Here is a 17,376-nt window from a genome sequence, read left to right as displayed (position 1 = left end):
GCGTACCTTACCTTTCTTTGTGTTCTGCCTTTAAATCAAACATATTATATGTTTGATTTATTTGGTTATGTTCTGTAACAAAAAGTCTAGAAAAGTTTCTTCTTCTTCTCACAGTAACAAGGTCATCTTGTTTGAATTAGACTGAGTCAGAGACATTTACTTATCTAAGCTTTTTCCTCCAGAGATTCAGCACTTAATTAGAAAATAGTCGGCTCTTATGCGAACGTGAACTGAGCACAAACTTGGACTTCGACGAGGCCTCTGGCAGTGTAAGCACGGTGAGTCTTAGCTGTAACAAAACCTGCACAATGAGCAACACGGCAGCGATTTATTGACCCTTCAGCTCAGCGTAGTCTGCTGCACTGCCGCTCTGCACGGACGGCCAAGAACGGACTTGAAGTTACAGTGTTTGGAGAAGAAGAAAACAAATATTGGGATTGGAGCTCAGACTCTAATAGCGGCTTTAGGAGTCTTATAAGGGAGGTTTGGACTTTCAGGGCAGTGCTGATTCAACTCCTCTCCGATGGTCGAGTGGATGGAGATGGAGAATCAATACTCTGAGCACTAACAGGCGATGAGGGAGCCATTAATCGGGGGAGAGCGAGGGGACAACAAGATGTCTGTCACAGGGGGGGGACTACAAAAATGGCTGCTGAAGCCAAATCATAGCGGGCTCGTGCTTCTCTGTGCTGCAGTGCTGTGGGTGCACGCTGTAGATTTGCTGGAGTTTGCTGTGGAGACACAGGAAGTTGCTGTGGGGTTGGAAGACACGTCTAACAGGATGTGAAAACAGCTACGCTTGTGGCGTTAACGTAAGCGCACGCACAGATACAAGGACACACTAATGTTGGGACAGACTAGACAACTTCACCACAGACTCTACACCCGACTTAACTCTGGGCTCGAAATAAGGTCTGGGGTGGCAGGACGAGTGGGCGGCGGTTTACGCTCCCAGGAAAATATCTCATAGTCACTTTAAAAGTTGAGTCATATACCCTGAAATATATCTGAACTAAGGCTGAGCACTTTTATCGATCCTGCGATATATAATCGATATTTTGCTTCCCCAGAAAGTATCGATTTTTCAGCCGCGGGTATCGATACATTAAGTCCCGTTCAAATCCCCCGTGTTACGCCTGGCGCTCTGCTCGCTGCCCTTATCCCCCGTTGGCTTTGCAGGAAGAGCGATCAGGTCAGCCAGCCGCTAGTCTCGCTGTAGAGCATTTCTAGCAAGTTATTTCTAGCCAGATACTCTTTACACAGACGTCTTCCTCTTCCTGTTTCCGCAGTCAGAGTGAGGAGATTCAAGAGAATGGCGGCGAACATAAATCCTCCCACCACTTCGGGTTTAACCGTCTGAGGACGGATCCGCCGAAACAGTCTAAAGTTTTACATATCTGTGAAAATCTCTGAAACGGTTTATGATGGAGGGATGTGTTTTGAGATGTTTTCTGAGATTCCGCTAAAGACGGAGATGTGTTGGAGACACTTCCTTGTTCTATTCCACCGCGTAAAAGACCAATCGAAAAATAGATGTTCCTTGACTGAAAGCGCAGTCAACGAATGGACAAACGTTACCTGGGCAGACTAGTTTCTTTTTCAACCATCGACATTCATAAATACTGTTTTTATTGAATGACGGGTTCCCCTCAACTTTCTGGAGGGTCTTTGCTTTGCTAAGTGGCACGCCTGAGGAAAATGAGGCCTTTTTTTTATTGAAAGAGCATTATTTTAATGTTCTTCACATACTTTGGTTGAAAAACTGCATATATATTTCAGGCAAAGGGATTGAAAAATAATATTTTCATTCAGAAACTCTTCACTAGTACTGTTTGAGGTGTGATATGACAAAAATCAGATTCATTTTGTCCAGCGTTTGCAAGCTGTAGACTCTCTGTCCAGAGTATCGTATTTAATCATGAGATTAGTGTATCGCTACAGCCCTAATCTGAACTGAAATTAGACTCAGGAGCTGATTGGACGGGTTGAGTCAACACTTGCTCTAATATTTCAACATTTTATCTCACTGTGTTTTAGTTTCATTTTGTATTTTTTCCATTGCATAGCTTACGTGTACAATAGTTTGCTTCCTATGATAACTCTGTCAACCGTGAGTGTCTCACGGTTCCATAAAGGCCGCGGCTCTGTTTGCAACCTATCGGAAAGCGCTCGTTCAATTTCCTGTGTTGACTTTAAATTGGAGTTTTATGGCGTACTACTTCATTACTGGCCGCAATATAATATTGACAGAGCAGTAGGACTTTAAATACATGCTTTGAAATCTGTTGACAACAGTTTGCAGAAGAAGAAGAAGAAGAAGAAGAAGAAGGAAAGGCGAGGCGGATCTTGAGACTGTGCTACGCAGCAAGCAGAGTTCAAAGATCTGTTGATGGGAGCTAATTCTGTCAGCTAGCTCGGGCTGTTAATCTTTATTTATTTAAGGAGGAAATGAGAACAAGTGTTCAGTGCTCAGGGCAATGGCCGGGCTCGACTGAGGCCTGCTGCTTCGCCTCGAGATCTGCTCTGTGACACAGAAAAGGAACAGAATAAGAGCAAGAACAGAAAACAGCTGATTTGATTTTAAATTCATGATCGTGCCTTGACCCTCTACCTGCCACCGTTTCAGCCATGTGGTTCTGTTTAAATGCTACAATACCGGGTCAGGAAGAGGTTCTCTCCGTACATCTGAAACACGTTACAACAACGTCAATAAATAACATTTGAACCGTCTCCGGTCGTGATCTTCTGAGGCCAAATATCACTCTTGTGAGGAGGTCAAAGTTTTCCTGGTTGTTGCATCTTAAAAGCTCGGCTTCAACTCTGAGTGTGTGTGTGTGTGTGTGTGTGTGTGTGTGTGTGTGTGTGTATAGAGACCTCGCTGCTTAATGTCAACGTCTGAAGTTGCACAAAGTCTTTAAGACGAAGCCCACAATTTTAGAAAAAAAAAAGGAATAATCTTACAGCGTGCAGTTATATTTAAAGACTGTCCAACCAACAGTGGCAATTTCCCCTTTTTTGTCTATGCATGATGGGAGAGCACATTATGAAACTGAGCTCGTCTGCATTATGCAAATGCATCACAGGCCCACACACATTTTTACGGTACATACAAACCCACGCTTTAATGATATATATATATATATATATATAGATAGATACATAGATACATAGATACATAGATACATAGATACATACATACACAACTACTACACTACTCAAATGTGACTCAAATAAGAAATCAGGCTCGACGTTGAGATCAGGAGAGAAGTTAAAACTGTCGAAACTGTCTGTGAAGATAAAACAGGAAGATGGCTGCGACACCACGGCGTGGCATTTACTGATAAGGAGCAAGTTACATGAGTAAAAGCACACACACACACACACACACCTAATTATAAGATTAGATATACCGTGAGGAACATGAAATGGCTCCGACATTCAAAGAGATTCCTTAAAGGTAGAAAATAATTACTCTGCAGCTGTTTTTCGTGTGAAGATAGACCTGCTGTTACACGGTGACAGTTCGAACTCATGACTCAAGGACTGGTCAACCAGCTGCGTGAGTCACGGTGACACACTGCTTGCTAGCCACTGACGCCACATGCGTGACGTCACCCACAGGTTTCTGACGAGCCGCCCTGAAGCTCAAATATCGGCTGCGCTGCTCGGAGCCATGTTTGTAGTCCTGCTTCAGCAAAGACGTAAATCATCAAACAAGCCACCTATCTGTCAATCAAAGCGTCCACGCTCTTAATCCTGCATAACTTTAAGCCTTAATATAATGTGAACAGGTGAGTTGTATATAAATTCACCCTCAGTACAGTTGTCATGAACGGGGAAATTAGCTACAGAGACCAAAACTGTTTTTTGTACCAGGCTGTAAACATGTTTATTTCTGCTGTGAAACTAATAGATGTAGCATCACTGCACACGTTATTTCAAATTTTAATCTTTCATACTTAATGCCGGACAAACTGGCATGTCCTATTTGTAGTCACCAACCTGCGTGGGTTTTCTGACAAGTGAGACAAGCACACACACATTTCAGGATGATTAAACAGGATGATTCGTGTCCTTAAAACAACCTTTTCATCCCCTCGGTGGCACAGCATCAGACAAACGCTTCAATATATATGAGATTAAGTCAGAGCTGCCTAATACTGGAGCTTCACCATAGCTACAGTTTGACTGAGTCACTAACTGCTGGTCATGCTTGCTTCGTGGCCAACTGGATCTGGTCTACAGCAGCAAAAACCACATCGGCTTCCTTTCATCCGTGCACGCTAAATACAGATTAAAAAAAGAATTACAATCACTGAGATGTCGACAACAATAGACGACCGCCTATTTCTGTGGTGTAGGTGAACAAAGTGAAAAACAGATCTTCCTGTTTGCCAAAGCGACGGCCCGAATTAGAAACGCAGCCGGCGTGTCGCGGTGATACTGAAAATGGTGAGAAGTTAAGGATGCTACGTACGAGCTAAGTCCTGCTCGCTCTCTCTCATGAGAGGGAGCCTTTGTCCTCGGAGCAGTAGCTGTTTAGTAGTATCAGCAGACAGATAGCACTGGTGATGGGAGCAAAGGAGCCACTATGAACACACACACACACACACACACACACACTCCACCTCAGGAAAGTTTAAAGCAGTGTTTAAATAAACAGACTCGGCTTGTTGCTCTGTTTGTTTCTCGTGTCTGCTCTCTTTTATTCGCGGTATTGTCGATGGAGTGATCGAGTGAGAGCGCTAGTCTAGTATTATTGATGTTTAAAGACTTGTTACGTAACCAAATATCTAACTGGTCTAGAAAGCAGAGTGCAAAGAGCAAAAGGGAGAGAGACCAGACTGATGTCGGTTCATTCAGCATTTATAGCTTTGAAATAACTAACTGTTAACGCACTTTAAAAAGGTATTGGTCGTCTCCGAATTTAGAGTTTTCTGCCACATGATGTAGGAAAAATAAAGTATTGGATCAATCAAAACTCTCATGACTCTCAGCTGCAGCCTTGTAGTCACAGGATAAATGAGGTGTAGCGCGGGTCCACCTGTGTACCGGTGAATGACAGGAGCTTGTTTCATCCTGTAAGAGTTACCTGAGGGGAAACATTCAGACCTGAGACTAACGCATGAGCACCATGAGGAGGAGGGGAGGGTTATCTGACGAACATCGGGGCCGATTCACTGCGTCTCTTTAAAAAAGTGAACCGGTCCTTTGGGGGCGCAGAAGCCCACAGATGATTCAGATGAAATGTGGACAGTGCTCGAGGCAACAGTCGCGCAGGCTTTCCTTCCCTATTTCAGATTCATTCTCTGCCCAGAAATAACCTAGAAAGATTTTTTTCTTTTTTCTTTTTGTAGCACTTACAGTAAGTTACCCACATGTCGGGTCAAATATGTAAGGCGAGTTTAATTTTAAAGTCCAACGTCGGACAATTTCCAACTTTAAAATAATGATTTGAGAGAAAAAGAGTCTATGGATTTGTCTGTCGCTACAAAATTAATGACATCACATTGATCTGTGTCGTTTGTGTTGAACGTAGGAAAAGCAGGGCTGATTAGTTTTCAGTCATTTATATAAAACGAACAGATGTCGTATGATCTGGCGAGCAGAGCCTCTGTAAAAAGGAGTTACAAAGTGTCCTGCAAGGGAGGCAACAAAACAAGAATTGAGAGCAACATCACGCTACACATTTGGGGAACTGAGAAAATAAAAATTTAGGTTCAGGACGTTCAGAATAATATTCAGTTTAGTCTAAATTACCCGGAATGAATGTGACCATCAACGAGCTGGAGATTTTCCAACGAGACAAGCTGGCTGGTGAGATTAGAGGAAAAAAAGTACAGTCCTCTCTCCTCTCATATGCAAATTTAATAAGCACTCATATTAAACTCAGAGGCTCCTGTGCTGACTCTCTCTCCTCCCCTCCCTCTAGGCCCCCCTGTTGAGATAAGAAATCTTCTCAAAACTCCCTCCTTGAAACCTCAAATTCACCGCGTTCATCCCCCGATAGAACAGCCAACTCATCCACGGTGGCTGATTTTTGTGTTTGATAGGAGGTATTTCATCACATCGGCGCTGACTGCCGTAAAGCGGCCTCACATGCCATCGAGTCATTAGGAGGCGGTGTGGGCTCACGTGGTCTGAAAAAGCAGAAGGCCCCACCGGGAGTTATGATCAAGACTCTGTGGGAGGAACATGACAGTCAAACTATGTGGAGGCTGTTCGTTTACTGCTCACTGCTGATCGCTAATTAAGAGCTACGGTTCGCAGAATTGGTCACAGGTTTAGTAGTGATGTTTAGAAAATGTAATTAATCCGACTAAACACAAAGTGACGTTGCATCTTGACAATTTTCCGTCTACCTGCATGCCTGTTGGAGCAGATGTTGCCCCTAAAAACATCATATTGTTATGCTCCAAACAGGACGACAGGTTACACTAAAAATACACAAAGCTGTGTGATCCTTAAGAAAAGTATCTTTCACAAAAGGGACCATTCAGTGCGTTATCAGCCGAGCGCTTAACAGCAGTGTTTCTGAGGACAACCTTCACTGTAGGCAGTCTCTTTTTTTAAAAATAAGGACTGACCTTAAAGCCAGAGGGAGAGAAAGTCATGTATTATCAAAAGGATGTTTAAAACTTGAATCTTCTTCTAGAAAATATGAAGGTTTTTTTCCTTTCTGCACAGTCGCCTCTGCACGTCTCGACTGTGAACTCTAAACAACAGAGGGATTATGATGATGATTGCGTTTAAATCCAAACGGGAGCATTGTGGAGGGAAAACCGCAGCATGTGCTGGACTTTCTAATATCTTGGCCATCTCGTCAAGGTCGCGGGATGACAGAAAAGGCTTTTCAGGCGGCTTTTGAATAAGCTGCTCGAGCCTGAGAGGCCTTTAAGGTAATGAAGCGCAAAGAGACGTGCATCTTTCTCCTCTTTAATCGCCGAACGTTACTCCTTTATAATACAGCGGGCCACACGGCGTCTAGGCCTGAAATGTTGTTCTCTTGCCACGTGTAATTATCCTGCGTCTCATCACGTGATGCGGTAGTTTTTTTTTTTAGCCCAACCCTGTTGATTGTTATCTCTTTCTAAATGTGGGTTTAAAGTTTGACAGATATGTCTGGCAAGTGTGAACTATAAACGGAAAAAGCAGTGAACTCTGTCGCTTCATTGATCATCAGGAGTGACGATTTTAATCCTGTACGTGTCAAATAAAAGCATAACAGATAAAAACTGCCTTACACTCTATATACAGTTGATTTAAAACACAGTGCTGGTGTGATTAACTACACAGGAAATAAACCTTCTGCAGGAGAGTGTTTCGAGGCATTTCATAGGTATGAGTAATACAGACAAGCCTTGAAATTAAAACGATCAGCTGTCACTTACCTTGAGGACGTCTCCGCGCTTGAAACTAAGCTCGTCTTCGGCGGTAGCTTTGAAATCGTATTTGGCGATGGCCTCCATGGTTCGTCGTGTTGCGTGCTCAGAGAAACCGCTCGGCTTCTTAGGCGTCTTTCGGCGACTGAATAAAAAATAAAAACAACAGTATCCAGGCTTCTGCGGCCAGATGCTTCTCTCCGAGTCTCTCCTCCCGTCGATGACCCGCTCCTTTAGGGCTTAGACCTCACATACAGGTTACAGTGAGGTACCTGGAAACGAGAAACAACGTGGCACTTAGAGCAACAACTTCACAGAGACGAAATGTCCATACTTAGATTAAGACGGCTTCAATAAAACCCAACATTTCTGGAAAACGTGAACATGTTTTCTCCTCTTTTCTGCTGGGAGTCTGTACTCTTTTTAATACCCCCATGAAAATGTTTTCATAATTGTTTTCCTGTAATCATGACAAAGTCATTTCGTGGTCCAGACATCACATGCTTTTATTCTCTGGAGGTCTTAAAATATCCAAAATAATAACACACAAGCACCGGGATGACAAACCTGTGTTAAGAGAGGAGTTTAAATCAGCGACAGCTGAGCTGACAGGCTGGACAGAGTTAAATGGATAAAGCTACGTTATCTCGTTAAGGTGTTTTGCTCCCGTACAGCTCTGATGGGTTCACACTAATAAGCTGCAGCTCGAATAAATGCCATTAAATCTGTCCCGACAGACGAGAAAACACGACAAACTCTCCGTCTCTTCGCTGTTTGTTGGTTCAAACGTTATCTCCCCGAGGCTAATCAGTCGATGGGTTAGCTGGAAGAGAAGATACAGTCTGTGTGTGTGTGTGTGTGGATGTCATCTGACAGTAAAGACATAAGTCAGTTTACAGCTATAAACAATTAAAATATACTTTAAAAAACAAGTTTCTAGTTTATAAGACATCTATCTATCTATCTTAGTTAGTTATTAAGTTATAAGGATAGGCGTCTTAAGATTTATGGTTGTCAAATTGTTGCTTGACATCATCGTCAGGTGATAAAAGTCAACAGTGAGTTAGAAAATGTAAATAACATTGACAAATTTAAAAAGGGGCAGTGTTATGATGATATTCTAGGCATTTTCTCCCCCCCAAAAAAGTAGTCTGTCATCTTTCTTCCAGCCACAATGCAAAGCCAATAAAACAACTGAAATATACTTGTACTTATACTGCTGGTTTCATCTTATTTATGGCAGCAAAACAGCCATAATTAAACAGTATTTTGATGATATTCTGGGCAACTAGGTACCCCCCTCCCCCAAAAAGCCAGTTAGACACCTTATACACAACTGAAACATACTTATTATTCTGCATCTTAGGCTGAAGGTTAAATGTTTTTCATGTTTATTGTTGTAGATTATAGATATTTCTGTCTGTTTATTGCCTTTTCTACGTTTTTCTAATGCTCTAGTGTATGCTACACTTTCCTCTGCTGCTGTAACAAGTACATTTCTCCATGGTGGGATGAATAAAGTATATCTAATCTAGTTTATTTATTTATGGCAGTAAAACAGCCATCATTAGACAGTATTTTGATGATATTCTGGGCAGTTTGTACCCTCCCCCAAAACAGCAGTCTGTCATCTTTCTTCCAGCCACAATTCAAAGCCAGTAAGACCTCCTATAAACAACTAAAATATACTTATAATCAGCTGGTTTCATCTTATTTAAAAACAGTATTAGACAGTATTTTGATGACATTCTGGGCAACTTGTACCCTCCTTCCCCAAAAAAGTAGTCTGTTATCTTTCTTCCAGCCAGTTAGACACCTTATAAACAACTGAAACATACTTATTATTCTGCATCTTAGGCTGAAGGTTGATTGTTTTTCATGTTTATTATTGCAGGTTATAGATATTTCTGTCTGTTTATTGCCTTTTCTACTTTTTTCTAATGCTCTAGTGTATGCTACACTTTCCTCTGCTGCTGTAACAAGTACATTTCTCCATAATCTAATTATTTATGGCAGCAAAACAGCCACCATTAGACAGTATTTTGATGATATTCTGGGCAGTCTGTCATCTTTCTTCCAGCCACAATTCAAAGCCAGTAAGACCTCCTATAAACAACTAAAATATACTTATAATCAGCTGGTTTCATCTTATTTAAAAACAGCTATCATTCTGACATTCTGGGCAACTTGTACCCTCCCCCCTAAAAAAAAAAAAGTAGACCATTAAATTTCCTGTTTAGCCAGAGCTGCAACTTAACGAGATAATAGTTTTTATCCATTAAAAACAAATGTATCGATGTAAAAGAGCCGAGCAGCGAAGCTAACCGCTGACAGGAGTTAGTGAAAGACTAAGTGATTTTAAAAAAAAAAGGGGAAGCTGAAAGAGGGCAGAGCCGTCTCCTGTTTTTTTTTTAAAATATATATATTATATATATAAAATATTACTGGCTTGTTATATATTCACATGTCGTACCGGGCCCGTGTTTGAGGCGGTGTGTCGTGTTTATTTCACCCGTTTTCAGTCGCTCCTCGAGCGGCTTCTTCCAGCTCCAACCGCCGCCGCTGCGTTCTAGAACGGCGACGGTTAGTTAGCTCAGCCGGCTAACGGTCGGACAACAATACTGCCGTCAAAACGTTAACCCCTCGGTTTTTCAAAATTAAAATATATATAAGTATAAAAGATAGAACCACGGAGGGTTAAGATTACACGAATCTAAACGCTTAGTTTGACATCAGTACGAGGTGTTTATTCACAGCCTGGAGGCCTGTTAAAGCTAAAGGAAGAAAACACCTTTTTTTTCAGTTAGCACTCAGAGCTAACGTTACTGAACTTAGCCTGCGCACACACACACACTCACACACACACTCTCTAACACACACACACACACACACAACTTTTACAGCAGCACAAACACCGAAAAACAAAAACTCACCACTCGAGATATTCCGTGTCGATGTTGCCACCGTTGACAGGCAGAAACCCTTCGCTGTGTTTATCCGTTTCCCTGTTTCCTCTCCGGAGGCGACACACGACGACCGTCTCGCTGCCGCTTATACACCCCGTCCTCAGGAGCCTGAACGCAGCTACGAGCAGAAGGTTTACGACGCTGGTTTCCGCTTCCTTCCAACGCGCAGAGAGCTGGGAGGGTCTGCCCGACACCGAGGCTGTGAGTGGAGCCGCCGCCTGTCAGTCTGTCACCGCCAAACCCACCGGAGCTGCTCCTACAACTGGCTGCAATAATAAAATAATCCATCCAATGATCATATTGTTAGAAGATTCTGTTCTGAACACATTGAAACTCATTTATTTTGTCATCTGACACTTAAGACATAATAAGTCAGTTTACAGCTATAAACAATTAAAATATACTTTAAAAAAACAAGTTTCTAGTTTATAAGTCATCTATATATCTATCTTAGTTAGTTATTAAGTTATAAGGATAGGTGTCTTAAGATTTATGGTTGTCAAATTGTTGCTTGACATCATCGTCAGGTGATAAAAGTCAACAGTGAGTTAGAAAATGTAAATAACATTGACAAATTAAAAAAGGGGCAGTGTTATTATGATATTCTAGGCAAAGATTTCAAGTTGTTTTGGAGTAGATGTACTATTTGGGCTCTTTGACTTGAACAAAAATAGATTAATAGAATAAACGAAACATTTATTATCAATCTCATCATACTGATGGCAAAATTTCATATTCATAAGTGTAAATTTACTCGAAGAAAAATGTACAGTGAGCTCAATGTTTTGTATGTGACCTTTGTTCCTTTGTTTGTGAAATAATACCTGTTATTAGTAAAATGCATCTATCTATCTATCTGTCTATCTGTCTGTCTGTCTGTCTGTCTGTCTGTCTGTCTATCTATCTATCTATCTATCTATCTATCTATCTATCTATCTATCTATCTATCTATCTATCTATCTGTCTGTCTGTCTATCTATGAAGATTCGTGGTTGTCAGATTGTTGCTTGACATGATTGTTCAAGTGGTGAGGCAAAGAATTATATTATAATATTGACAAATTAAAAGCACAGTGTTGTGATGATATTCTGTGCAATTTGTCAATAAGACATCCTATAAACAATCAAAATATACTTAAATAAAACTACTTTGTACTATACTATATACTAAAATAAAAAAGAAGATATACTTTAATAATTCCTCGATGGGGAAATTTTTTTTTCACTTTTATTTTTAACCCAGACACACACATGCAGTACAAGGGCTCATAGACATATAATGTGGAGAGAGATGGTGGCGTGATGGGCACCCCCCTGAGGAGCGCCCTGCGAGCAATTGGGGGGAGGGGGGCTTGCTCAAGGGCACCTCTGCAGTGCCCAGGACGTGAACTGGCACCTCTCCAGCTACCAGTCCACCTTCCATATTTTTGGTCCATGTGGGACTTGAACCAGCCACCCTCCGGTTTACCAAGCCAAGTCCCTATGAACTGAGCTACTGCCTCAAAGAGTTTCTACAGGTTTTCTGCTGGTTTCATGTATTTTTATCTATCTATCCAAACTGTTGCCATCAGTGTTGACATTACTAGTCAGGTGAATAAAACTGCATGGTTGGTGTTGTTAAATGAGGTCTGTTTCCATCTAAAATTAAAATATTATTGACAAACAACCAGACATAAGAACAGTTTCTTCCCACAGGCCCTCACTGCTACGAACACAAAATGTCAGGAACACCACTTCTTTATTCGGGCCACAGGTGTTATTGTTGTTTACCTGTCAAGCTCTTGGTTCTTTATAGCTCTACTCAGATTCAAGATGTCTGCATAGGTCATAAACAAAGCAGTACAGACAGTATTTTAGAGGATTCGCCCTCCCAAAAACGAGCCTTCTTCCTTCGCATGTTGTCAGTGGGGAGTGTTTAACTTTAAAGGTTACTAACTAGTTAGTTATTAAGTTATATGGCTAGATATTTTAATGTTTATGGTCTTAAAACTGTTGTAACATCACTGCAGTATACTGCAATATCTGCAGACACAATACAACCTGCTGTATAAACCATGTTTATTCCAGCATCCTTTGCACTCTGTCTATGTTTACCTGTCAAACACCTGACCAATAAAAGTGATTCTGATTCTGACAAATTCAATATTTAGGCGTGGATATGTCATAATAATGTATGCACACAGTATAGACACTACTGTTATTGACACTATTGATGATATTCTAAACAATATGCTCCCCAAAATAGCCTTCTTCCTTTTTTTATGTGTGTTTGTATCACTCAGAGACATTAAAAGTTAATAACTAGGTAGTTATTAAGTTATCAGGCTACGTGTTTGAAGCTTTATGGCTGTCAGGATGTTGCATCAGTACTTTTAGGTGATAAACAATGAGCCAGGTGAATAAAGCTGCATGGCGGATGTTGTTAAAGAGTGTTTCTGATGATGAAGCTGAATCAGATTTGAGCAGGCGTTATCGAATTCAAAGATTGATATCCACACATAATGTACTGACTATATTATTATTTTGGTGATATTCTAGATGATGTGACATAAAAAAAGTAGCCTTCTTCCTCCACACGTTGTTAGCTGTCATCTTTATCCCACTACACAAACCCACTATTTTGCAAATATTTGTGCATGTCTTTCTTTGTTTTCTGTTGTTTTTTTTTTGTCATCTGCTTTTAATTCTCAGCTTTCTCACTGTGACACAACACATATTTAAATGAAATACCTTGACAATGCTGACACCTGGTGGAGCTGCTCACAGCCTCAGGGAAACAGCTGAGGCTTGTGGTGCTGTTTAAAGTTCCCAATCAGGAAGGTGATGAGTGCTGCATGAGTGTGTGTGTGTGTGTGTGTGTGTGTGTGTGTGTGTATTTTAAAGACATGTTGGAGCTCATTATAAAAACGTGTCAGCTGCTGCTAATTGAAACGTCACACGCCAGTATGACAGGTGTGTGACGTCACTCCACGGTGCGTTCAGTCACTCACAAAGAAGCGCGCGCAGCTCTGCTGTCAAATCTTTTTTTATTTTATTTTTTATCATTTTGAGCTGCTGTTCTTTTGGTACAAAATGTCTAAATGGACTTTATCTCACTCGAACCTGTTATGTAAGTTATATTATTATTAGTAGTATTGTGTTTTTTATTATTATACACTGCAGACTAAAAGACCAACAAAGGATAGTTGGGATGGACTTTTCCTTCAATTCATCTTTTTCCTCCTTCAGTTCGTCCGACAATCCAGAAGAAGGTGGGTTGGTTGTTTACTTCTTCTTCTTCTTTTTTTAAATCTAATAATCCTAATAATGAGCTTCAAATGCAAAAAAAAAAAAAAAAATGAACTTAAGAGTCAATCAGTGTTCAATTTATGAGATTGGTGATTTATTTAGAGTTACAAGACATTTAAGATCCCCAAGCATAATGTCTGTGCATATCTACAGATTAGCACCTCATTCACTGCTGACACCCCTTATAATCATGTAGACAGATTTACATTTTAAAGAGTGTCAAACTGTCAGCGAGCACATTGCCAGTCATTTAGGTGAATAAAACTTGCTTGGTTGCTGTCGTTGTTTTTCTGTCAGAAAGTTACTGAGTGATAAAATAAACTGATTTCTGCAGGTGTTGCTGTTGGTTTTATGTAATTAAAAATTTAAATATTAATGACAAATTCATGATTTACGCCTGGATATGTCATAAAGAAAGCAGCCAAAACAAATGCACGCAGTATAGACAGTGTTTTCATGATATTTTAGACAATCTGCCCACCAAAAAGTGTCCTATATTATTCTTTCAGACACAAATCTTGGTTCCTCCGTCACATACCATTTGCCAAATGTCTCTCATAGATAGGGAGAGACCTGGACAATGAATACACTGAGTATAATTGGCAGACAGCTATAAATCTGATCAGATCCTCCCACATGTGAGGTTACGAGCTGAGTTTGAGGGCTAGGGATGAGCCACTCCTGACGGCTTCAGACTACATACCTGCAAAATTGCTTCTAATGGACAGGCAGTTTTCTGAGTGCAGTATGACCTCCCATTGCCCTCGTATTGGAGTATACAGAACATAAGAGGCTGCTGAAAACCGGTTGCCCTCAATTCATGCTTGCATGCTGCAGACTGGAAACAAGCTAGAACTATGAACTAAAAACTTTCAGTGGAAAACAAACACAGATTTATTGTGTTTTATAAGTGACTGATTCTGTTTGCACCTCTTTTTGCCAGAGCATGAGCAGTACAACAACGTGCTCATGCCCAGCATCTTTGGTGTCATCTGCGTCTTTGGGATCTTTGGAAACTCCATTGTAATCTACACCATCATGAAAAAAACCAAGTCCGGCTCCCAGCACACAGTACCAGACATATTCATCTTCAGCTTGTCCATCGCAGACCTCCTCTTCCTCCTCGGCATGCCTTTTCTCATCCACCAGCTTGTGGGCAACGGCTCCTGGTGCTTCGGCGGCACCATGTGCACCATCATCACAGCGCTCGACTCCAACAGCCAGATTGTGAGTACCTACATCCTCACTGTGATGACTCTGGATCGCTACCTGGCGACTGTCCATCCCATCCGCTTCAAACACGTTCGGACCCCCTTCGTGGCCGGGGCGGCTGTAGCTCTGGTGTGGGTGTTTTCTCTGGTGTCCATCACTCCGGTGTGGATGTACACAGGACTCATGCATCTCAAGGATGGATCAGTCGGTTGCGCCCTCCTGCTGCCCAACCCAGCCACAGATACATACTGGTTCACCCTCTACCAGTTCTTCTTGGCCTTTGCTCTGCCTTGGGTGGTCATCTGTGGGGTCTTCTTCAAGATCCTCCAAAACATGTCAGCTACAGTTGCTCCACTGCCCCAACGAAGCCTGAGGGTGCGGACGAGAAAGGTGACCCGCATGGCAGTGGCCATATGTTTGGCGTTCTTCACTTGCTGGGCCCCTTACTACATCTTGCAGTTGGTCCACCTTGGAGTACAGCGGCCCACCTTTGCCTTCATGTACGCCTACAACATTGCAATCAGCATGGGCTACGCCAACAGCTGCATCAACCCGTTTATCTACATCGTATTAAGCAAAACGTTCAAGAGGCAGTTTATTGTAGCCGTTCGGCCGTCTCACAGGGTGTTCAGAGTCGCCCCCGCTCTGGCTGATGGCAGCATGAGTCTGAGGACGGCACCGGACAGCCTTCACCCATCCCACTTGCACTCATCAGGGGAACTACTTCAAAACATGCTGCCTGTCACTGTGGCTGTGCACTGAGGTGGACATTGATCCGGTCATCCACGATCACTGCCAACCCACGGTAGCCAACAAATCGCCACCTGCCACCACTGACTCCCTCACCAAACACGTGAGAGGTTTCCAATCCAAATGTGACTCTGTGCCAAATGGTGTCTTTTGAAGGCATGTTCAGTGTGAGTAATATATTTAATCATAATTTGCCAAAATGTAAAAAAACGAACAATGAGTGACCTCTTGTGTTTGGTAAATTACATGTTTAGATTCAGAGAACCAACCAACCATTCAACAATGGAAAACAAATTACACTGGGCTTACTCATAATTGAGCATAACGAGTGACTGAAAGCTTCTTGATGCTTTGCAACTCGATGAATCATGATTGTATCTGTATTATATTTAATGTGTTTTTGATTTGTCTTCAAATGTTTAAAAAAATAAACTAAAAGGAGACGTCTGTTGCACTTATGCACCTCAAAACAACATTTTTTCTGATCTGAATTATTATTTATAAATACGTCATATATATTTAAATGTTTGTGTCATCATACTGTGTACTAGTCGTGGCTCTAAACAGAAACAACACTATCTGGGCGACTCTTAAATGTTGTAATTTTATCGATGTCGTGGCTTTTAATGGGCTGCATGCATATTGAACATCTGAAATGTCAAAGTAATTTCATTCATCAGTGGAACGCCATTAAGGCTAACAAACAGCTCTAGGCAGTGTGTATAGTAATTAGGCAGTATGTTAAAAAAGTGATATTACGCTGTATTTATGTGGCTGTGATAATGTGTGTCATTTTTATCATGATGGAAATCTCTTTTCTGACCGACTGTGTGTAAAATGTTACTCAAGGCTTTATCGGGAGGTCAAATTCAGCTTTAATAAAAAGTCTCTAAAGCTCATGTGTGCTTCGTAACATGAAAAAGAAACTCAGTTCTGCTGGTACACCCTTAAAAATAAAGGTTAGAATCTCTTCAGGATGATGCCCAGGGGAACCTTTTTATCTACTGGTTCCTCGAGAACGATATATTATCAAGTTTTCCCAGAATTTAATGTAAACAGTATTTGTCCCTGAGTTGATTCAAGGTGCAATATGTAATAATTTGAATTTAAATATTTAAAGGTCCAAAAGGTGTGTAGAATTTAGTTGCATCTAGTGGAATCTGCCTTATTCTGGAAATAAAAGCCCCAAATCTTACACACTGCACACATTTTTTGGTGTAACTTCTCTTTGAGATGTCCGTTAAAGCCCATTTTTTGGTGTAACTTCTCTTTGAGATGTCCGTTAAAGCCAAAACAAAGCCTAACCGAAGCTGTTCAAAGTCTCCCTTTGTTCTCAAAACCAAGTCGCATTGTCACACAGTGTGAAGAAAAAGTAATCAGTAAAAGTTCATGTTGAGTCTCAATTTTTCTACAATAGTCCACAGAGAAACAAAACACTGGCTCCAGGTTCTTTTGCTTCTTTTGGCATTTCATGGCTCTTTTTTTTCATATTAACGAGAGGGTGAAGCGAGGCGGCAACTAAGCCGCTAGTTGCGACTAAATTCTACACACTGGTCCTTTAATTTTAAACACAACATTGGGTAAATTACTTTAAAAATGTAATTCAGTAAAGTTATTTATTACTTATATAAATTACAATCACATTACTAATTGGTCTCTCTAAAAAGTAGTTGTTGAATTTTTATTTTTTACAATTAGGAATGGCACCACAACAATCATTTCTTGGCGAACTAACCCAAAACCAGGTAACACTGTTACAAAGGGTCGATTAAAGAACCA

General features: G+C 41.2%; 2 protein-coding genes across 6 annotated transcripts in view; one reads left to right on the top strand and one right to left on the bottom strand.

The window, feature by feature from the left end:
- Positions 1-10,628, bottom strand: part of grb2b (growth factor receptor-bound protein 2b) — a 30,572-nt gene extending 19,944 nt beyond the window's left edge. The window contains exons 1-2 of one of the 4 annotated variants that reach the window (XR_003463327.1): positions 10,316-10,626; positions 7,392-7,654 (exon numbers count right to left, since the gene is read on the bottom strand). Coding sequence is in view for 3 of the 4 variants with exons in the window: in XM_027285285.1 (XP_027141086.1) it covers positions 7,392-7,469 (78 nt within the window). In the remaining variant the exon portion in view is untranslated. Of the gene's footprint in view, positions 1-7,391; positions 7,655-9,855; positions 9,967-10,315 lie in introns of those variants that run through there. The other 3 variants (XM_027285285.1, XM_010743953.3, XM_027285284.1) reach the window with 3 other exon arrangements.
- A 2,463-nt stretch (positions 10,629-13,091) lies between these two features.
- On the top strand, positions 13,092-16,464 carry mchr1b (melanin-concentrating hormone receptor 1b). 2 transcript variants are annotated; one of them, XM_027284896.1, is made up of 3 exons: positions 13,092-13,456; positions 13,576-13,598; positions 14,579-16,464. In XM_027284896.1, exons 1-3 carry the CDS (start codon positions 13,428-13,430, stop codon positions 15,607-15,609), a joined length of 1,083 nt encoding a protein of 360 aa, XP_027140697.1. In that variant the 5' UTR covers positions 13,092-13,427; the 3' UTR covers positions 15,610-16,464. The 2 variants fall into 2 exon arrangements, with proteins under 2 accessions (XP_027140697.1, XP_019125068.1); XM_019269523.2 differs by having other exon boundaries at positions 13,092-13,598.
- The last annotated feature ends 912 nt before the right edge of the window (positions 16,465-17,376 follow it).

Source organism: Larimichthys crocea, chromosome XII, assembly GCF_000972845.2.
Source record: "Larimichthys crocea isolate SSNF chromosome XII, L_crocea_2.0, whole genome shotgun sequence".
Classification (NCBI taxonomy): domain Eukaryota; kingdom Metazoa; phylum Chordata; class Actinopteri; family Sciaenidae; genus Larimichthys; species Larimichthys crocea.
This window is presented reverse-complemented; position numbering and strand designations above follow the sequence as displayed.